This window comes from Mytilus galloprovincialis, chromosome 13, assembly GCF_965363235.1.
Source record: "Mytilus galloprovincialis chromosome 13, xbMytGall1.hap1.1, whole genome shotgun sequence".
NCBI lineage: Eukaryota > Metazoa > Mollusca > Bivalvia > Mytilida > Mytilidae > Mytilus > Mytilus galloprovincialis.
The window spans coordinates 54,493,077-54,516,860 of NC_134850.1; the positions used below are offsets into that span (position 1 = coordinate 54,493,077).

The 23,784-nt window shown below is 31.2% G+C and overlaps 1 protein-coding gene and 2 long non-coding RNA genes across 3 annotated transcripts; 1 reads left to right on the forward strand and 2 right to left on the reverse strand.

Moving 5' to 3' along the window:
• Positions 1-2,596: 2,596 nt before the first annotated feature.
• Positions 2,597-4,911, reverse strand: LOC143057752 (uncharacterized). Its single transcript, XR_012972813.1, has 2 exons — positions 4,788-4,911; positions 2,597-2,790 (listed from the first exon to the last, which is right to left on the reverse strand). It is a non-coding gene; the product is annotated as an uncharacterized LOC143057752 (long non-coding RNA).
• A 9,944-nt stretch (positions 4,912-14,855) lies between these two features.
• LOC143057284 (uncharacterized) lies at positions 14,856-15,874 on the reverse strand. The gene is made up of 2 exons (XR_012972693.1): positions 15,617-15,874; positions 14,856-14,972 (listed from the first exon to the last, which is right to left on the reverse strand). It is a non-coding gene; the product is annotated as an uncharacterized LOC143057284 (long non-coding RNA).
• A 1,606-nt stretch (positions 15,875-17,480) lies between these two features.
• Positions 17,481-22,985, forward strand: LOC143056328 (voltage-dependent calcium channel gamma-5 subunit-like). The gene is made up of 4 exons (XM_076229417.1): positions 17,481-17,853; positions 19,106-19,180; positions 21,819-21,953; positions 22,434-22,985. The coding sequence occupies exons 1-4, from the start codon at positions 17,595-17,597 to the stop codon at positions 22,706-22,708; spliced, it is 744 nt and encodes a 247-aa protein (XP_076085532.1). The 5' UTR covers positions 17,481-17,594; the 3' UTR covers positions 22,709-22,985.
• Positions 22,986-23,784: the final 799 nt, after the last annotated feature.

Below are 23,784 nucleotides of genomic sequence, written 5' to 3' on the forward strand. Positions count from 1 at the left end.
GTTTCCTAAAATGATACAAAGACATCTATGACTGTTGACCGTATTCAAATTTTTGTCCATAGGTGTTCGCTGTTAGTTGTCTTATTTTCATTTAAACCTCATCTCCTTAACCATGTTAATTTCGTATTTACTTTTGTAAAATGTGATTAAATCTTTACTTCCACAAAATAATCAGCCTGTAAATAACCGCTACATGATTACATTGGGAACAAGGTAATGTTATGATTATGATGATTTTGCAATTCGTTTTAAATTAGCACATAGCCTTTGTCATTTTTCATTTTTGTCCAATTAAAACACTTTTATATGTATAAGAAAAAATTAAAATAACAAAAATACCGAAATCAAAAGTAAAAAACAATCCATAATCGAATGGCAAAATCAAAAGCTAAAACACAGCAAACGCATTGATAACAATTATCATATGCCTGACTTGGTATAAGCACTTTCTAATGTATAAAATGATGGATTACATCTAATTTTATTGTTTGCAAAACCTCTTACTTGTATGACATAGAATGTGGTTATTTCCGGGTTTAATCTTCTACTGCATCTTATTCGAATTTTAAAAAAAATCTCACACTGATCTATAGAGTTTTTTGTGATAAATTTTGTAAACTCTCTAATGATATTTGTTGTTTAAATGCACTTCTAGTGGTTTTTTTTTCATAATTATATAACTCTTCTGATATCTACTAATACTTGATTTGGATTGGTCCGTTAGTCATTTGTCACTTTGTGTACACTTCGATAAACCATGTTGCCGAAACTTTTTTCGTAATCTTCACTGTGATCTATTATTCGCGATACAGATACATAGATCAAGGGGTTCAAGCATGAATGAGAATTATATTCAGGTGAAAACTTAACATTATACAAATGAAAACTCTTCCGTTCCATGTACGATTTAAATTTAAATGATATCTCATTTTAACATAAGACCAACATAGGCAATCCGATGCTATAAAACATCAATAACAATGCTAGATGAGAAACATTGATTATCTGAACTATCACACATTGTTGTTTAGTGGTCAGTTGAAGCACACATTTGGGGGCGTGATTAAAAATAGTTGACACGTTACTGTCAAAGTAAGCATTACTTACTACTATGATTGATATACAATATAAAAATGGATTTGGTCCGATTACTAATGAAACAACTCGATCTCTCCACAAGAGACCAAAGGACATTGAAATTACCAACTATAGGTCACCGTATGGCCTTCAACAATGAGCAAAGCCTATACCACATAAGCTATATAAGGTCCCGAAATGACAAATTTTAAATAATTCAAACGAGAAAAAAACGGCTAAAAAATGAACGAAAGAAGCTTTGGAACGGATTTATTCGTTTGCGATTTCGTAATTCAATGCAAGAAAATACTTAAATCCATTAAATGCGATGATTTGAGAATGTGATGTCTTTGTAGTGTTAACTTCACATCGCATCCGACGACTGAACCCTTTGCCTGTTTTCAATAAAAGACGGCAATAATATAATAAGATAGAGAATAGCAGTTAGTCGAGATATCATATCCAAACTAAAAAATATCAATTTTTGTTGAACCACAAGATAATTCCATAGATTGTTTTACAATGGCTGTAAAATAAGTATCGCCAGTGTTAAAATTATTGTATTTGAGGTTGACTTCAATAAAGAAAATACTTATTCATTCGTTCTTCCGTTGTCATTTTTCATATGAAGAAACAGATTGTGTGAAATGATTGATTTTTTTCAGTTTTTGAACTATCATTTAACCTAAAGAATCAGTTATGCTACTATATTAATATACTGTTCAATATTTTTAGGAAAGAAAATTGTTATTCTTTCAGAATATTGACCAGTTACAGGTAACATAATGGTTTCTGATAGGTATATATATGGTAGTCCAATCACTGAAATAAAGAACAAATAATACACCAAAAAAATGACACCAAAAACAATGTTTAAATATTCGATTAACGCTGTTGGACCCTTTACATTTTTTCTGAAAACTTAAAAACAGATACCACAGGAAATTATACTTTTCATAAGAGACTAAGAAACTTGGGGAAGACAATATTTTTGTCACAATTCATGAAACGAAATGTTTACCTGACTTTCAGTTTGACCTGATAATGAATATTTATATTATTATACTTCAAATTCATATAATTTTTTTAACTTGACAAATTAAAGCAAGACAAATTTGTGGATACGGATATGTTTAAATTAATTAGTGTGAGCCATCTATGACATTTTGCTAAGGCTTCTCTATATTGACACCTTTAGGCAGTTCTGTAAACTTAACCGATACCCATAGCTGATTCTAACAGTTTTACCCGCAACTTGAACTGACAGTTGTATCTCTAGATATGTAAACATTTGCATGCGCTTATTGAGAGTAAAATAATTTTAAAAAATAACAATCTCTTAGGAAAATTCAAAACAGAAAGTCGGTAATCAAATGGCAAAATCAAAAACTCAAACACATCAAACGAAATGATAACAACTGTCATATTCCTGATTTGACATAGAGATGTACGTGTGTACTGTCTTCCTTCAGGAAGGTCGTTTTGTTATTTCACCATAGTATGCAAGTACATTTGTAAATAAAAGCAGTTATGTAATTTATTTGATGTTGAATGCAGCGAATTTAGATTTTACAACTGATATATCATTTTCATTTTCATTAAAAAAAGGTAATGTATTAAAAGTCCCTCCAATTATCTATGTATAATGTTAATGAACATCGTACTCGTATTTCTAATGTCAGTTCGTCCTTTGTTGAAATGCTTTGTTTAAATCTGAAAAGATAAATGGAAAACATCTTACAAACTACTCATTTTTACAAAACCGGAAATTCAACAACAGCTTTTTGTTGGCCTTTTTCAAGGAAATCAGAAAACTTTGTCAACATGTGTATCTGATGAATAACGCTCAGTTTTATGACTTTCATTCATGAGACTTATCATCTTATATATACTAACCATGCTCAAGATGACAAGTGCCACATATGAAGCAGGATTTGCTTGTTCTTCTGTGCACTTGATATTCACTTAGATTAGCAAAAGAGGTCAGTGGCTATTGCATCAAGTTTCCGCGTTGTTAATGGTCAATTTTACAGTTGAGAGGAATTTCAAAATAGAAATTAAAAAGAAACAGACACCGCCAAAATAACAAAATGCGAATGACGATATAAAACACACATGCCCGCTAAACACTACTTACATAATAACGGCTAAAAAACATAAACCTAGTCAAATAAAGATCTACTGTGCCCCGGCATAGTAAGCAGATCATTACCACCATGTGGCAACCATAACGTTATTCCTATAAACATGATAAAGACGTGTATAACGTCACAACTACTTCTGTAAAAATTATCGGTCATGTAAATATCATAACCATAAAACTTGACCAAGCGAAATGTTGTGATATATTTAAACATACACTTTTAAGTATGTATTTAACATCATCATACTAGATAATGATTTAAATTTTGTATATGCTTAAGACGCGCGTTTCGTCTACAAAAGACTCATCATTGAAGCTATAATAAAAAAAATAAAAAAGGCCAAAGAATTTCAAAGTACAAAGTAGAAGAGCACTGAGGACCACAAATCGACTGTCCTCAGCCAATACATGCAACCATTTCAAATATCACTACTAACGTATACCAGTCGAGTAAAGTTATAAACTAATTCCATTATACAGTAAACAAACAGCACAACACAAAACTTGAATGACATCGCGACCAATACAGGAAATGAGTTTTTGTTTCATTTTTCTACAGCCATTCTCAACTTATTGTGCAAATATTTAAAACACAATAAGAGTTTATCAACTTGGTACGTCAGGGGATGTATTCATACGTAATACATGAGTGAAAAGATTTATATTACCAAAAAAACGATGAAAAAGTAAATCTTATACCACCTACAATCAACCTTATATAAATGTGGCAGTGTTGCCAATAAGACATTTATCCACCATGATTCAACTGAAGTAGTTCAAAGCAATCAAGAAGTTAACGTACGACCTTCAACAATGTGAAAATACCCACACGATATAGTTAGAGACGGCCACATGTGAAATGTGAATCCATTCAAACGAGAAAACTAACGATATATCTTATACAAGTTATAACAAAACCATGAGTAAAAAATATATGCCAGAAATGTATCATTAACAACCATTGACCTATCGGCCCCTAACGTTGGACGAGCAGACAGATATGTGAAAGTACAAAGCATGTTTTGAGCGCTGATCTTTCCCCATAACATTGGGCGTAGATATAACAGCAAATCATAAGAAAATCATTTTTAAATGGCTGCCATCAGAAGATAGACCGGTACGAATCACAAAAACAACTAACATAAAAGCCATAGATAAAAAGTTTAACGAGTACTCGCAGTTGTTTTTAAAACTAGTTTTCAAGGCAATTACATCTTATAGATAAATCATATTCTTCCATAATTAAGTATTAATCGTCATATATTAAATCACAATGTATATTTCTAAATCTATCAAAAGAAACTAGATTTATTGATTAAGAAAAGAAATGACGATTCCTATTTCCTATCTTAATCAAACAGCCAGATTCCTGTCAAGCTTTTTTTTGTAGTTTTGAATGCCCGCTCAAAATAAAAGAATAATTTATTTTTTTTCGAACCAATTTTTTGAAAATTTTGACAAAAAATTTAGATAATTTTTAAGGTTTATTTGGTTACCTCTAACAACAAATAAGAAGTGTTTCGATCATCAAAAACATCAAATTTAACTAAATCAATAAAAAACAAACCATTTATCCTTCATCCCCATCTCCATCCGGTTCTTGTGCTTGGACAACATATGTCCATAACATTACAACAGCCAATACAACTATAATAGCATGATGCAAAAAATCATTCATCCTGCAGTCTGGTTTAGCGAAGTACGGTTGAATTTTGGCGTTTTTGCTTTTAAACGGACTTAGCTACGACGCAATTTATTTTAACATGGACATACTATATGTAATAGGTTTAAGGTTGGTGTAAGAACATCTCTTTGAAGTAACAAACATGCTTATTTTTTAACAAAATTCGACATCATGATAGATACATGAAATTTGAAATGTTGATATCCATTTTGACAATTATAGCTGCATGTTTTTAAAACTTGACATGAAAACGGCGTCATGACTTACAACAAGATTAACAAATTAAAGATACAAATTTTACATTGTTTTCTCATACTGAACAAAATTCTCTTTTTCAATTCGTTATAGATGTGCGAAAAAGGGATTATTAATATATCTGGAAACATGTTTATCTTTACCATTTCCAAATAATTGCAATCAAAAATAAATCAAAATCATTTTTAGTCTTGTTTCTGTATCTAGGTCACTCTAAAACAGTCCCAGGTTGAATCCCGCTAACATTTTTAACACTGCCAAATTCTGAATAAATGTGCATATCCTAATTAAGGAGCCTATATGTCAGTGGTTGTCGTTTGTTGCTGTGTTTCATATTTGTTTTTCGTTCATTAGTTTGTACATTAATTAGGCTGTTATATATATATAATTAGTTCTCTCGTTTGAATTGTTTTACACTTGCGTTTTCGGGGCCTTTGTAGCTAACTACGCAGTATGGTCTTTACTCATTGTCGTACGGTGACCTATAGCTAGTAAATGAAGTGTCATTTGGTCTCTTGTTAAGATTTTCCTCATGAAGTGTCATACCACATCTTCTTGTTTATAGTTTTATGTTTTACGCTACATTGAAGACCTGTTGGTGACCTTCTGCTGTTGTTTTTTTCTATGGTCGGGTTGTTGTCTCTTTGGCACATTCCCCATTTCCATTCTCAATTTTATTCAAATAAACTTGAGGATATGCAGGTACACGCAATCAGATATGTCTTCTTTCTCGATATATGGATTTGGTGGTTCGTGACATCGGTAAAACAACTCGACATGTTTATTAAACATTTTTTTTACTTTTGCGTAATGTGTTTTTATTGATGATTTTTTTAGGGGGAAGGAGGCAAATATCTATGATAACGGGATACAAAAATAGAGACTATAACAAATGCTATATAACCTTTAACAGTTGTCCTTGTAGCATTTATAAACTACTTTGAATTGGGTTTTGGTTAGATATTTCCCGAATTGTAGCCTTTAACTGTCCCTAAGATCTACTACTGTTTTCATTTCATTTCAATTTAAAATTTTGATGAAGTTAAAGCATAAATCATATTCAACGAATGTAGCTTCTACTACTGAATTGATAATTTATTGTAACAACGTATTGCACTTTCAATCTTTCATACTCTATTGATGGGGAATTTGAGTAATATTATACTTCTGAAAATTGTACAACACTGATTTACCTAGGTTTATGAAAAAGTGAAGGGGTTCATTTAATAATAATTCGTCTAACTCATCAGATGGTGTATTTTTGTTACTTTGACTTACAGCCACTGTCAAAGTTAGTAAGATGATACGTTTATAAGTTGGTTATTGTTTTTTGAGCAAAGTATGTTGATAGTGCAGTATTTTGTGTTCTTATGGAAAGTTTACTTAAATGTTCTCAAGTATATTTGAACTTTACCTGCCAAAGCATCTGGAATATTTACCAATTGCCATGATTCCGTCTGCTTTTTTTCAATGTATCTTTGCAATGAAATAGCTAAATATGAAGGCTATAGAATTTCCATTGTTATATCTTCAAAAAACATTTGTAGACTCATGATTTATAGAAAGTATCATGGTAACTTATTACCTACCTAAGATTGAAATAAATACAAGCAATCAGTATGAGAAGAAATTGAAAATGAAGTACATTTTGTCTATTGTGTGCTAACAACAAAACCACAAGACCGGCTTTAAAACGATTTAATTAAGTACACACATACATTTTATTATTTTACCGATTATGTCTGTTTTGTTCACGCATCGTTGTAAACAATACGGAATTTGTTGCGACTGTCATAAAATGTGAGAGGTTTAGCGCTATAAAATCAGGTTCAATCCACCGTTTTCTACATTTGAAAATGCCTGTACCAAGTCAGGAATTTGACAGTTGTTGTCCATTCGTTTGATGTGTTTTTATCATTTGATTTTGAAGGAACTTGCCGTTCTTAATTGTCCTCGGAGTTTAGTATTTTTGTGATTTTACTTTTTGTCTTGAAATGTAATGACTATGTGAATTAAACAAATATTATAAATGAAAACTATACTGTCATTAAAATAAAAATGTATATAAACAAACTTTTGATACAGGACTTTAAGCGATGCTTGTTTTAAACAGATAGTGGCTATGCTTTGAGTAAAGGATTGTGTGAGGCAAATGTGAAATCGAATACAGACTATCGAAATTAAAAGATGAAACTACTTAAACCCTCATTATTTATTACAATATAAAAGAAGATCGATTGATTAAATAGGAAGATTATAAAAGTTCGAATCTACCAGATGCATAATAAAAAGAGGTAAGATAATAGATAAAAAGAGGCAACAGTAGTACCCCCGCTGTTCGAAATTCATAAATCGTTTGAGAAAAAACAAATCAGGGTTACAAACTAAAACTGAGGGAAACACATCAAATATAAGATGAGACACATCAGAAATATAAAAAGTAAAATCTAAAGCAGAAGCCACGAATTAAGCAACAGAAACAAATTTGAAGTTAGTTACTGTCAAGCTAAAGCAAAATGTGATTTCTGTCGTAACTTTTTTCTAGTTACAGCTGCTTCAAAGCTGTTAACATTGCATGTGCTTGAAGAAAATGTAAAGGCTTTGCTTACTTCTTTTTACGATACAACGCGGGGATACAAAAACGCAAATAAACTGGGAAAATTAGGGAGTAAAATAAATTAAGAACAGATATGAAAAATAACAAAGATTTATTTTAGAATTTTAAGAAAAACAACTTGCATAGTTGACGAATTACCGAAAGAGACAACTAGCACATTCATTCTAGTATTTGTCATTTTGGATTGCCGTAGAATATATTAAGACCATATTACAGTATTTAACAAGAGATTATATCACATTGATATATTAGTTAGTGTCTTTATTACTTTGTTCTTTTTGTTCTTTTTCTCATTCCAAAAGCTTGAATAAAGCTTTTTCAAAGTGCCTTTAATTGTATAGAATGAAGTATCTTACATTGACATCCACGCCATTATGTTTTGAGTGGATATTTGTCTCATTTGAATGAATATCACATTTCATTATTTTCATATTGAATCATTTTTACGTCACATCAAGACATATGAATGGTGTATTTTAATTTCAAGTATATTTAATTTTGTCATATGGAAAATGTCATCAATAAAGTAAATAAATGCCGCTCGTATTTCACTGGTCATTTATAAATTATGACAAACAATTTCTATTTTTATTAACATAATGTTGTTAAACTGCATCGGATTATTTATCTGTACAAATAGCATATTGATTGTCCTTATGCCAGTTCTTCCCTCCATTAAATCAATTGACAACTATGTTGTAATCTGAAAAGATATAACAACATGCGTTAAAAACACATCCAATGTTTCAACAACAATGATAATACACATTTGGTCATTTGTGTTTATATCACATCATAAATGTTCGTATTAGGTTTTTAGTTTTGAAATTTTCTTGTTTTTATAATACTGAATAGACATTGCTTGTCGTAAAGCGAATTTGGTGCAGTTACTTCTATACGGTTGAATAATTGTACGTAAGTCTGCCAATATCTCCAATGTCATATAGGTGAGTTGAAAACAACAATGAGTAAGATAGACAAATGAAATATAGTTGAATTTCAATACTATATATCTCAATAAGTTTGCACTAACAGCCAATCGCTGATTCAACCGTCGCTCTTAAAATCTTAAGTGATAATACAAACGGACAAAAAGTACCATGAATAGTTTTTCTGTGAACTTGGATGGGAAAATCATCAACCTGATGATGGTAGACCAAAATGAAAATTAAACGGTAAATAAAAGTCACATGTGATAGTGACTTCATTGAAATCAGTCAATATATGGACCCCTTGTGTTTAAGCCACCAAACTTCCAGTTTTGTGTTAACGCATTTAAGTGATTGCTTCATCAGTATCCACCAACTCATACTTATATGCAGGAAAACAGGACAAAAAGAAAATCCCCATCATAAGCTTTTAGTCAATGTGTGATTGTATTTTATGAATCAGTTCTCAAAGGTCATGAACCAATTATGAATATAGAGTCAAATATAATCCAGTTGTTTCTGTGTTATCTTACTAAGTCCACGTTATATACTCCATTGTGGAATATATGTAACAAATATAATCTTTGCCCTTCTTACAGAATATAGCACTGTCTTATATTGCTTCAATGAATGAGTTTCATACAATAGACAACTTTCGAGTTCGATGCATTTCCGTCAAAAACTCTGGTTTTAGTGAACGTCATTTGTGCGTTTAGGGGCGTCGTCACTTCCATTCCAATGTTGAGCGAGTGGTTGGAAAACTATATTTCTATATTGTACGAATTATTCGGCAAATTGAATCCTCAAAATTGACAATCAGCATTGCTGTCATTAGGGAATTGTCATTAAGTACCTACAGAACATCCATTATTTCTAGTTTATCCTGCACAATGACGATCACTAAGACGCTTGATGAACGTAAATAGTGCAGGGATACAGGCGACCCCTCTATCTGGTAAATGACGTCATAAAGGCGCGTATAATTGACGAGTTTTTTCCGGTGACGGATGAACTCGAAAGTGGTCTATTACCCCAAAGCTATCTGTTTTCAGTTAAACTATATACAGTTTTATTTTGGTATCAGGTTATGTCGTTTGTGACATACAAACAGAGTTTGACAATATAAACTATTAGGTAGTTTAGTACAACATTATCTGCATATTTAATTTTTCTATATAGATTCTACCACACTGTTGAGCGCGATAGATATTGTTTCAACATGGGACATTTAAAATTTCAAATCTAAAATGTGAGACATATTTAAAATTTAACATGGTCTATGGTGTTGCACAATATTTGATGGTTGAAATTCAGATAAAAGCAAGAACATTTGGCGACATAATCGAATTTTACTAATGAAATAATAAAAAAAAACGAAAACAATAATAAACAGGTCTGGAAAAGAATGAAAAAAGTAAAATCACAAAAATACTGAACTCAGAGGAAAATCAAATCAGAGAGTCCATAATCACATGGCAAAATCCAATGACAAAACACATGAAAAAAGAATAGACAAGAACTGTCATATTCCTGACTTGGTACAGGCATATAAACGTTTTTATGCATCTTTCAATGTGTACTTTTTATTCTATGTAGATCGTGACCAATAATTAAACGTTTATTAGCTGTTACGATTGAGTGAGATGTAAATAAAGGCAACAGCAGTATACCAGTATTCAAAAATTAAATAAATCGACTGAGAGAAAATAAATCCGGATTACAAACCAATGAATGAATACTTTATTCTCTTAAAACAATTGTTACAGAGAACAAACTATGAAACACGTCAACTATAAGATGAAAATAAAGGAACATGGAATAGATTGATGACATCAAGCGGTGACATCAATAAAATAGTCGAGTGAAACTTCAGTAGTGTCATTATAGATTTTTTTGTGTTCGTTAAACATGTAATAAAAAGAGGCAAAACATTTCAAAGGGATACTCAAAAGTAGAAAACACACTAATGCCATGTTGAAAGATAAATAAAAAACAAAAGACAAACATTTGTACACAAAATCAACATAAAAGATTATGACTAAGCAATACAAACACGTCCAAAAACCATGAATGCAGATCCTCACGGATAATGATAACGAAAATGTAAGCATCCGTCGTCATCTGTGAAACAGATAATCTAGAATCCACTTGTGTTACGCTACACTAAATGGATACAGTGCATGTAGCAGTAAGTCGGGAACTAGCTTATGAATTTGTATCTTAAAAGCAACAGTAAGATTTCACTCATTATGAAAAAGTATTGGGGGATATATAGTATGTCAATGATTAAGCATACCAAAATCACAAAATCAGAAACGATATAGGTAAAGCTTGATTTTATAAATGTTGAAACATGTTTTAAAAACTCCTGTAACTATTTTTGTATATGAATGAAGTTTTTTGACATTGCAAACATGTGTTTCCATAAGTGTAACACAAATGATATTGATTAACGAAAATAAAATAACACTTAGGGTGGTTCATAACTCTTTAAAATCATCTAAATGTTTTCCCGAGGGTATCACCAGCCCAGTAGTCAACATTTCGGTGTTGGCATGAATATCAATTATGTGGTCATTTTTATAAATTTCCTGTTTACAAAACTTTGAATTTTTCGAAAAACTAAGGATTTTCTTATTTAAGACATAGGTTACCTTAGCCGCATTGGGCGCAATCTTTTTGGAATTTTGGATCATCAATGCTCTTCAACTTTGTACTTGTTTGGCTTTATATATATTTCGATTTGAGCGTCACTGATGAGTCTTATGTAGACGAAATGCTCGTCTGGCGCACTAAATTATATAATCCTGGTACTTTTGATAACTATTAATTACGCTGTGTTGTTAAGGGAATATTAGGCTTCTCAATGACCAAATTTTTTTTTATCAATCTGCTATATAACCAGTGTAATTTTTCTGATAAATTGGTTGGTTCAAATTTTTTGAAATTTTCATATTTTTGTCAAAGGGTTAACGTAAATAATTTTACGACAATTACACGAGCCAAATTAATAAGTTTCTATCACAATAACTCTCGGTCGTCTCCTATGATCACATTTTAAGGTTACTGAGTGATCTTGACAATCTTAAACCTATTTTAAAATATAATTAATAAAAACAAACCATTTATCCTTCATCACCATCCCAATCTGCTTCATATTGTGCCTGTGCCACATATGTCCACAGCATTGCCACAACCAACATGACTATAAGAGCATTTTGCAAAACTTGATTCATTCTGCAAGTTGCTTTTAAGAACTGTGATTAACATTAGAAATTACTGTTTATAAATGAAATTATCTATGACACATTTTATTCGAACATAAAAATATGACATATAATAGTTTGAAGGGTTGTGTTTAAACATCTGTTTTCTGAACCTAACATATTTTTTTGGACAAAAGTCTGGATCATAAACGAAAAAGTAAATGCGTATTTTTTCAATCTTTTGATCTGACATTTGTCTTTATTAAGTAACCACAAAACTCGTTACGAAGTAATAATTATAAATATACAATGCTGATAGTTGTAATAGGTGAAAAAAGGTCAATAATATTATCATGTAAACCTGGAAGTGAGAAATATTGTTCCATATATACATGTTAATGCAAACATGTAACATACATGTGTCAGCTTATTCTTATTTGACAATGTACACGTACTTTCTTAAACCATAGTGCTGACTTTGTGAATTAAATAAACTTTAAAAAGAATCCACAGTTTAAATTTAGTGGATTTTAATTCAAATCAATGTAGGCTTATTTTGATAAGTTGGTTTAAAAAAAAAAGTGTTTCAACATTAACTGAAGATGTTTCTGAATATAACAGTTGTTAAAAATTCGTTAAATCTGTTTGAACTTTTGAGTTTGCCATTTGATCAGAGATTTTCCTTTTGAACTTTCTTTGAGCATCTGTATTTTTCTATTTTTCTTCATAAGGGACTTCAAATATGCTCCTATTGAATACATGTTGATTGATTGTTGGTTGCTTTGCTGTTGAATACATACTGGAACAGCAAGTTCAGGAATATCTTAATTATATTACTTTTTGTTATAAGTTTACTACAAAATTATCGACATGTAGGTAGACGAAATCATATAAATTTCCCTACAATGCAATTGTTTTATGGTGGGTTGGCGTGTCCTTCCTTGTTGGTTCTACCTGTTTTTAAATACATTTTTTCTGCAGTATTGAAAGTATTTCCTATAGATGAAAGTTAAGTACCTAATCTATGTGAACGTAATTCGCTAAAATATTCATTAAGAAATACTTAATCAGGTTTTAAAAAGGAAGAAGATGCCAAAGAGAGAACCATATATATAAGACATAAAAATCACAAAACAAATAAAACTACGAAAAGACAAATAACTGTCTTAAAAACGCCATAAATAAAGATGAATACTGCGTAACACGAACGCCCACAAAAAATCACTTGTATACTTAACGTATGCAGTATTGCAGTATTTGGTCAACGGAAAGAAATCAATGATATGAATATAACATATTTCATCAAAAGATTGTGCAATCGTCCTGTTCAAATTCGTAACAAGGCACGGTAGATGGTTAACACTTAACACAGTTAAGGTTTTCTGTGTGGGTTTGTTTATCTTGTGACTAATTGTCGTTTTTTAAGCCATTTTTATCTTCGAATCATTATTTTTATCATTTCGCTTTAAAACATGTTTCATTTGTATGCGGTAAACAAATATTTGTAGTATATAGTTTGCAAGTTTATATGGGACCAATCTTAATAGTTTTCATGATTATTGTGCTGCTGTCTGCTTTGACAAGTTCATATTGAAGTGGTCCTGGGAGAGTGGGCGTACGATGCCAAAGGAATATTCAAATTTATGTTATCTATATATTAAAATAAGTAAACCTTATTATAATTATAATATGTGATTGATAAAGGTGAAAGTATTGATTTGGCTAGTTATTGTAGGGTAGAGATTATCTTTCGATAAATTTATATCAACCTCAATCTCTACCTTTAAAAGAGGGACGTAAGATACCAGAGGGACAGTCAAACTCATAAATCGAAAATAAGTTGACAACGCCATAGTTAATAATGAAAAGGACAAACAGACAAACAATAGTACACATGACACAACATAGAAAACTAAAGAATAATCAACACGAACCCCATGTTTCATGTTGCGTGGCTTCCATGAGCAGGAAACGGAGGGATTTTAGTTGAAGATGCATATATTAAGGAATAATAATGGTCTGTTAGCAATTGATTTATTGCACGTTTGAACCGGTGCATTTTTTAAATTTAATTTGACTTTAAGAAAGAAAAGCATTGCAAACAAAGGCAACCGTAGTATTCCACTGTTCAAAAGTCAAAAATCGATTGAGAGAAAACAAATTCGGGTAACCAACTAAACCTGTAACATATATTAAAACTAATTAAGGTTCAAGCTAATGCACATTAGCGCTTATTGTCCACCCTAAGGATTATTTGTCCAGTATAATGCTGTTACTAGTAGAGTTAATATATATCTTCTAACAAAAAATTATCTCCTTTGCGTCGAAATTTTTGCATTAATAATAATACATCAAAAAAGAGCGCTTAGAATTTTTTCAAGGAAACGGTGTTGGTACTTAACCAAAAGAACTTGCTCAAGTGTACGATCAGTTATTTAAAATTAGAAAACAGTATATGGTTACTTTATTATGTATTTAACTATAGTTTTCGAAAAAAACAAAGAATATGATGAATATGATTCATTTGAGACTTTCCTTTTTAAATTTTCCTCGAACTTCAGTATATTTGTAATTTTCCTTTTTATATATACTGAATGGTTATTTTATCCTAAATCACGTGTTCAAAAACTATTTAAAAAATATAAAAAAATCCTTTTCGTCACCATTTAAACTTGGCTCATAATACAGCCATTACATTTAGTAGATCTTTATTTTACTTTACTCCTGCTACTATGTCGCGCTCAGCTCTATATCTTGTTCTTTCATTTCACCTATCCATTATTGATCTTGCATCGTCTTTATCATGTCCTTTTGATTCAAATGTTTAAACACATCAATAATTTCCTCATTTGTCTAACTATCTTCAAAATTTGATTAAAAGCCAAACACTGACATTGACATGTGAATGTATATACTGAATTAACTAATTCACAACAAAACAATGTTTTCTAAAGAATATACTTTATTTTCTAAATAAGATATAAAAAGCTGTTCCACTAAAGCTACCAATGTTCACAATTTCCATTACATCTCATGGACTTCTGTCTTTACACCAATTCAACTGTAAATAAAAACAAATATTCAGTAAATTATAAAGAACATATTATAATGTTGTATGTTGCAAACTACAAAAATGTTAAAATACATAGTAACCCGACCGCCATATATCCCGACGTTCATGAAATCCTGTACTTTCACTTACTCTTTTTGTTATTTTATGCCAATGTGTTTAATAAAGTACAAATGAACTCATTATACATGTATATACCAGATTTAAATTGTTGTTCGCCAGACTCTCGCTCATTTACTTACTGACATTCGAAGGAAATCAGTTAAAAACCAAACAAAATACATAGTTGGTTGATGCATTGTTGACTAAATTTTCTATAACGTATTCTGTAATATCAAAACTGCCAAACTGCCAAGATTACGGGTATTTTACAATTCTACCACCCTTCTTAAATTTTATTTCTGTTAAAGGATTAATTACCAGTAATTGTATTGTTTGAAAGATCATTTTGTTATTTTTTTTTACTCGTATTTAATATTTGAGTATAAGCAATTCGAATGAAAATGCAAGCTCAACTTTTATATTAGATATTTTTGCATGCACGTGTAATCCTTTGCTTTGTCTATTGTCTATATATATTTTCTGAACTATGTTCCTATTATCAATGTGAAGCATACATTAATTTTACTACTTACTTTGCATTTTTAAGTTTCATAACCCTCGTTCTCTCCAGGTTCTACGTAGCTAGCTTGTATTAAGCTAGCCATCAATACTGCAGCCATGTAAACGACAACAATAACCTTTTGACAGAACACATTCATGGTATCCGTTTTTGTCTTAGTGTGATTTTTTATTTAAAATGTCCAAGCTAAGTTAAGATGTGTACAGTTCGGTTGATACACGTATATTTATACTCTTTACGTGTACATATTATTTTGTGTTAAACATTGGGTTAGGCGTCAAAATGTTGTTATCCTGCATTCTACACATATTTTTGTGTTTGAAAACAACAGGAAACACGAAAATATTTGCATCCCCTTGCATGTAAGGCGGATTAACAAGGACATTATGTTTTGCATAAACAAAACATTATTTTTTTACAACATTTAAACTTTGTTACTTAAAAATAACTTAGTTAATTTGCCAGAGGTCTTCAAGTTTTAAGATCAAAGACAATTTATAATGACCTTTTAACTTAATACTTATTTACAAAGTTAGCAATATCTTTTTTTGATATTCGTGTGAAATTATATATATGAAAATCAGAATCTCCTGTATCGCTCACCTGATATCTAGACATGCTACTGACTGATGACGGTGACTTTTAAATAAAAATTAGCAATGAACTAAAGTGCTTTTGATTAAAATTATTTTTATGTTTACATATTCTTTGTTTATTTTGTTCACACAATTATATAATTGTCAATATAATGACACTTTATGTCAATTTAGCCCAAATGGGAGGTTTAGCTAGCTATAAAAGTAGCTTTAATTCACCACTTTCTAATAAGGAATTTACTGTACCAAGTCAGAACTATGACAGTTGCTATCCATTCGTTTGACGTGTTTCAGCTTTACATTTTGCCATTGCTTAGAAACTTTCCGTCTAGTAATTTCCTTGGAATTTGGTATTTGTGTTATTTAACTTCTTTGTATCACAATGTCCATTGGAACCAGAACATCTCCTTCGAAACATCTTTAAAGATGTGTTTGATATGATTTGCCACATAGTTTTGCACACATTTTGCGTGATTTGTGTTAATATATTACTCTTCTATTCTTTTCAAATATAACAGATATGAATCAACAATTATTATTGAACTACAGGCTCCTGAATTATACATATCAGACTAAAATATGACTTTGTTTTAAGAACAAAAGAAATGCTCGTTAGTTCTTATTCTGTACGTATTGCATGACTAAATCTGTTGATATTGGACTTACGGCCAAAATAATTATTTAGGCAAATGTATAAGGTCAGTTTTATGTGACCATTTTTAAAATCTTTTACTCATTAACTTCTCCTAAACTTCTTCTTTTGTTTACGTCTTCATGTATGTATTATATATAGAGAGAAAACAATCTGCTTTAGTAAACACGTAAAAAGCAGAAAAAGCATGTGAAATACCATTGAATGAGTTATTCATAGACAATTTATAACGATTAGAAACAGTTGAAATTGGACAAAAATGTAAATTATTTTTAATGCTTAGTGCGTTTAGACTGTACACTTTAAATGTGTATTATATGCTTGTTACAGTACGTAATACGTATAGATGACCTATTATATCAGGTTCTTGTATTCTCTTTGATCGAATACTTTGTAACAATTCATACAGTATGCATAATATTCATAATATTGTAATAATTTATTTCACTATAATAGTAGTATTTCCGATATAGGCCATCAAAATGAATTTCATTCTACATATGCACTTATTATAATACAAACTTCAAGATATGAAAATAATAAGATTCATCCGGTCTGATAGTACAACTATACTCATTAGAAATCATTGAGGTTAAGTTTGTAAATACAGTTGAAGTGTTGAATAATAACTTCAGTTAAATCGTTTACTTCTTTCGCCGAAAAGACTTATATGTACTGAAAGGAAAGTGTAACACTCTTATGTTTGAATTCCACACCAGTTACAAGGTTTGTGCGTCGTTAAGATGGATCGGTTTAACAAATCTTGTGTTTTAGTATGTGCAGCTTTTACATTAGGTGGATTGACATTATTAGCAGCAATAGTTTCAATATCCACAAGCAACTGGTTGTATGTAACGGAGAAACTATCACTTCAGTATTTTTCAACATACGATACTATTGAATATGAAGAAATTGAGGAATCTATGGATAATACTAGTCTTCCAGACTCATTCGAAATTTCTGTTGTGATGGGATTGTGGCGATTTTGTTCTGTTGCAATGGGTTTGTTGTTTTATTATAGTATAATTGTTTATATATACTTACGTCCAATAACTAGTAACCCCTGTGAATTTTTCATGTACATACACAGATGTTTTGGTCTGATATTGATTTTAATTCCCTTTTTTAGTTCCTTTTTTTAGTTTTAGTTTGAGCAAGCTGAAGTCCGCCTCTGGATGCGGGATTCTTTCGCTGTGTTTACGACCTATTCATGCTATTGGTACCCTTTGGCTGTTTTTTTTTTTTTTTTATGTCCTTGCTTGCTTTGTCGGCTCTTTGAAACATTTAAATCGCAGATTCCATTTGTTTTAAAGTGTGATGAACATCACACCCATTCGACAGGAGGGAGCTGATTTAAAGTCCTCATTTTACAGGAGATGGCTTCATATTTATTCATCCCGCACATTTAAAATTTGTGACAAACGCGATTATTCTAATTTTCCTATAGTCAACTTTCCATTTCTGTGTAGCAACATCCCAGCGGCACCAACATATGGGATACATGTGTCTCGATTGATACGTTCCTCTAGAGCCAGCTCAAAGTACGTCGATTTTGTTGACCGCCGAATACTGCTATCTCAAAAGTTGTTAAGACAGGGCTATGAATCAATCAAATTAAGGTTATCACTTAAGAAATTTTACGGTCACCATCATGAGCTGATTGGCCATTATGACAAAAGCTTAAGTGTGTCAGAAATCATATCTGATATTCTTCCTCAGTCATAATAACCTTCCATCATTTTCGAACTAAACAAAGAAATAACACGACGGGTGCCGTATAGGTTGCAGGAAATGCTTACCCTTCCGGAGCATCCGATTTCACTCCCGGTTTTTAGTGGAATTCGTCTTGTTTCTAATCTTTTATTCATAACTGTTGATGTAAATGTCCTTTGGTTTTGTGAGTCTTTGTTTACTCCTTGGTTTTGATTGTTATTGTCTTAAATAACGCATTACTTGAGCAAGAGTTTTAGTGCTGGACAAGGGAAATTCATGGATGACCATTTTTGTGTACTGTGTCATCCTCAGTGGTGATATACTCCAATCAATTAATCCCTCGAACATTCCATTACTTTATTTATTACTTAATCAATCCTTCAGTAACGTATGTTCTATGCCTTTTATGTATCTTTATGATACGAAACAATCTTAGAATCCTCGTATATGTAGTTATCATTGCTTTCAAATTCAATAAAACAATCCTTATGCTTTGGTCAAATAATAATATGAACAAAATTCAAATATATTTTTGTTTCAGATTTCACAATTTGTGAGAATTTGGATTATAAGATACCGAAAATACAACGCCAGGAGGTTTCCATTTCAATTGCTGGTTGGTGAATATTTTTTATTTTTTTTATCTTATCCTAATATCAACGTACATCATTCTATTAGACATTTGAAAATAACAAGCGACATAAAACATATCTACAAGTATCAACACAAAATTATATCATTCCATACAACTATATTAGAATGATAATGTCTATCGAAAACTCTCAACAACAAAAAGGAGGACGTAAGACACCAAAGATAAAATCAACACTATTAAATCGAAGAGAGAACGATAAAACCATGGCAAATAATGTGAAACGACAAAAAATACAAACATCCATCTACAAAACTTAAAGACGACAAATTCAACATAAGGTTCATTAACGGCAAAATATCTTTTTTTCTTTTATTTCTGTTGTACTGTTAAAAGAAGTGGGAAAATGTAACAGATTTGATAGTAAACATATCATTTTAAGGTAGCACAATACAAAGATTTTTCATCCCCAATCAGACATCTTTAAAATTGAGAATGGAAATGGGGAATATGCCAAAGAGACAACAACCCGACCATAGAAAAAAAATAAAAACAACAGCAGAAGGTCACCAACAGGTCTTCAATGTTGCGAGAAATTCCCGCACCCGGAGGCGTCCTTCAGCTGGCCCCTAAACAAATATATGCTAGTTCAGTGTTATGAACGCCATACTAATTTCCAAATTGTACACAAGAAACTAAAATTAAAAATAATACAAGACTAACAAAGGCCAGAGGCTCCTGACTTGGGACAGGCGCAAAAATGCGGCGGGGTTAAGCATGTTTGTGAGATCTCAACCCTAAACTGATGTAGTTCCACTCATCCTTCTTTAAATTCTAAAAATGAGGTACCAAATGAAAGAAGAAGGATTAATCTTTCAATTTGTGATAATTTCATTATGACATAATAATCACATAATTAATTGTTATGTAATTAGTTGCCATACTTGAATGAATTTAGCTTCTTTGTTATTCAAAGCATCCCAAAATATTTTATAGATTCTTGCACAACACAGTTTGACCTCCAAAACCCTGTCTCAGATTTTTCCTATTGCATTTCATTCTCTCATTAATCTTCAATGAAGCTCGCATCATCAATTCATAAGAGACGACTAAATTCAATTGGGTATACAATTTGTTCTATTGATGTTTTTGGAAATCTGAGACACAGTTTTGGAGGTCAAGCTGTGTTATACAATAATCTATAAAATATTTTGGGATGCAATGAAGAACAAAGACGCTAAATTCATTCAAGTGTGGACATCACAATATAGTAACTAATTACATAATGATTAATTATGTAATAATTATGTCATAATGAAATTATCACAATTTGAAAGATTAATCTTTCTTCTTTCTTTTGGTACCTCATTTATAAAATATAAAGAAGGATGAAATGATTTACATCAGTTTAAAGTTGTCTGATTGGGAGTGAAAATATCTTTGTATTGTGCTACCTTAAATAGAATGTCATCTATTTACAGCAGCGATATACTACAGTAACTGGTGCCTTTATGTAGAGACCATGGAACACAAATCTTAAGATTAAGTAACACGAACCTTAAAAAAAGCAAGGGTTAACTGAATTATTCATGTTATGTTATGTCGTTTATTCTGAAAAAGAATAAACTGAAGCAAAATCTGAAACGCTGTCGTCTGTATTAACATTGTTAATTCAACTGATCGGGCGGAGCTTACGTTTTAATTTGCATAAGGACAGTCTATTTGAAGATGTGTGTAATAAGGATGATTGCCGTTATAATTATTACTGATTTCTAATCACCTATCAGTGTCACCAAAGGAATTTACAAAACAATGACTGGACACTTCATTGATGAGTTTATCCTAAAACACCTATCTATAGATGGACTGGTTTATTATGAGCGAACCGGTTAAACTCCGCCCAGTCAAGTGAAATAAATCGAGAAATAACATACAACGAATGACTTGAAACAAACAAAATAATCAAAATAAAATGTTTTTATGGGATATTTTTTAAAGAAATAAACACTGAATTTGAACCGGTTTGAATCCACCATTTTCTACATACGTAAATGCCTGTACCAAGTCAGGAATATGACAGTCGTTGTCCATTTGTTTGATGTATCGAAGCGTTTGATTTTGTCATTTGATTAGGAACTTTCCGTTTTAAATTGTCCTTGGAGTTCAGTATTTTGGGGATTTTACTTTTTGATAATACGAAAATGGAACACTTGTTGAGGTACAAACAAACATACCTTAAGAAAACAATCACAAGAACCAAATTAAAACCTGTAATCATTTTAAAGGCTTACATAATCATAATTGTTAACTACCAACGAATGAACTGGAACTGTGGTACTATGCAATTTTATGACAAAACTTATTTAGTTTGGACAATGTTTATCAAGAATTGTGCAATACAAGTCTATAAAAAGAGAATAGTGTTCATCCGCAAGCAGTTATTCTATTTGCAGTAAAGCTTTTTTTTCCTATTCAGAGTACTTGACCTATTATCAGGCAACTAAACTGAGGTCGCTTCACAAATTATAGTATCATTTCAATAAGTTTTGAATTAATATAGATGGATAAAAATACCAACAAAAATGTGTTATAATTTAGCCAAAATAAAACATATGTTTATGTATGAACATCGTATTTTTATGAATAAATATCGTATTTACAGAATCACAAAGAGAATCGTCTCCAATGTTTCTCACAGCTCTTATGTTAATGGTTGTTTCTGGGATATTTAACGTGATGGGAAATATCAAATGGTTCAGGGTAACAATGGTATCAAGCATTAGTTACATGCTAACAGGTATGATTAATATATAAGGTCAGTATCGTGCACACGTGCACACATAAAACAGTCGGAAGAGGTTTGAGGCCGAATTATGTAATGAAGCAATCTGATTGGCTGCATTCAAACAAGAGTGTGTGATTAATCACCATCATAACTATATTTTCAGAAAAACCAAGGATCTGTTTATACATTGGTGAATGAATATACAAATAAATGAAATAAAAACATTATAAATTTCGGGTGTCTGAAAAGCTTGTCTTGAGTAACTATCATTAGACTTCATCTGGAACACTGAAATCAAAATATTTGAATACCAGGAATGTCGTCAACTTCTAATTATGATCTGGCAATATCATTTGGTACTCAACCTTTTATAAACTAGAAAGGTCCCTTAATAGTCACTTCTTATAATCTAAAAATAGAAAATAACTGCATTTGGGAAAATATTTTGGTCTATTTTCAGAAACGCAACATTAATGATATTTCATGTTGTAGCACTTTTTATTATGGTTGGTATGGTAATCTACATTGCTAACATACAGAGCGAAATACAGCAAGTCCATGGCGAAGATTCAAAGAGAGATGACGTGTCGATAGATTATAATTATGGTTGGTCATTCTATGTCATGTGGTTGAGTTTCATCACGTCATTGGCTGCTGCAATCATATGCATAATTATATTTTTCGAAGAGTGGAAAAAGATTCAAACTACAACAGAGATCAAGATGCAACTGACCAACATAGCTGAGGAGAACGAAATGACAGTTTGATGACGTAATATTGACGTTTTTTATGACCTCGCTAAACAGATCTAACAATAATACATTTTTTCCAAGAGAGACATTTTGTGGAAATTTTAGCATCCTATCATTCTTTTGAATATATAGGAACATTACATATGAACACTTGTCAGTTACCTCATTCTTAAACGACATAATCCATTCTGATCTTTGCCATTTTATTGTTTACCACTTTATTATATGAACCTTGTATTTACTACAAGAACATCGGTGTATATCTTATCTATATAAAAGAACATTTGAATAACCACTGTTTTTGTTTGGTCTTTTCCTAATTTATACAATTCCGTGAAAAAGAACCTCAGTATGTATATACAATAAGGTTGTAAATTTACAAATGAATATTGTAAAGGTTATGTAAATAGTATCGAATGCAATGTAGAAATATTGAATAGAAATGCCGCAATATCTGATGTGTTTTCCAAATCGAACCCTCATCTATATTGAGAAATTCATCACAGAGAATGATAACAGTTGTACCTGACGAGTAAGCGTATTCTAGTTCTATAGATGCGACACCCGTAACCGGAAACTAGAAGGTCAGATCATTTGAAGAACAAAAAGGTGGGTTCTGTCAGACTTAAATTGTTACATACTTTTCTGATAACAAGATCATCATTAAATTGAGCAAGATTGTTGCTGTCGATGTAAAATTAGACAGGCAAGACAGACATGTCCATAGGTTATATCTGACATCGTTTTTTACAGTCATTGCATCATACATTTGTATATTATATAACATGGGTTATTTTGGGACTGATGAATTGCAATATTTTTTTTTATTGTTAACAGGTGATACATGTTTTATGGTTTTTGGTCACTTATTATTTTGATCTTCAATAATAATCTCGTCGATTTAAGCACAAATGAATATATGGATTGATAGGTTTATTACATCCAGTGGCAAATGAAATGCATATTCAGGACGAGAGCGATATAATATAGTTATCAAAGGTACCAGGATTATAACTTAGTATGCCAGACGCGCGTTTTGTCTACATAAAACTCGTCAGTGAAGCTCATATCAATATGGTATGAATATAAAT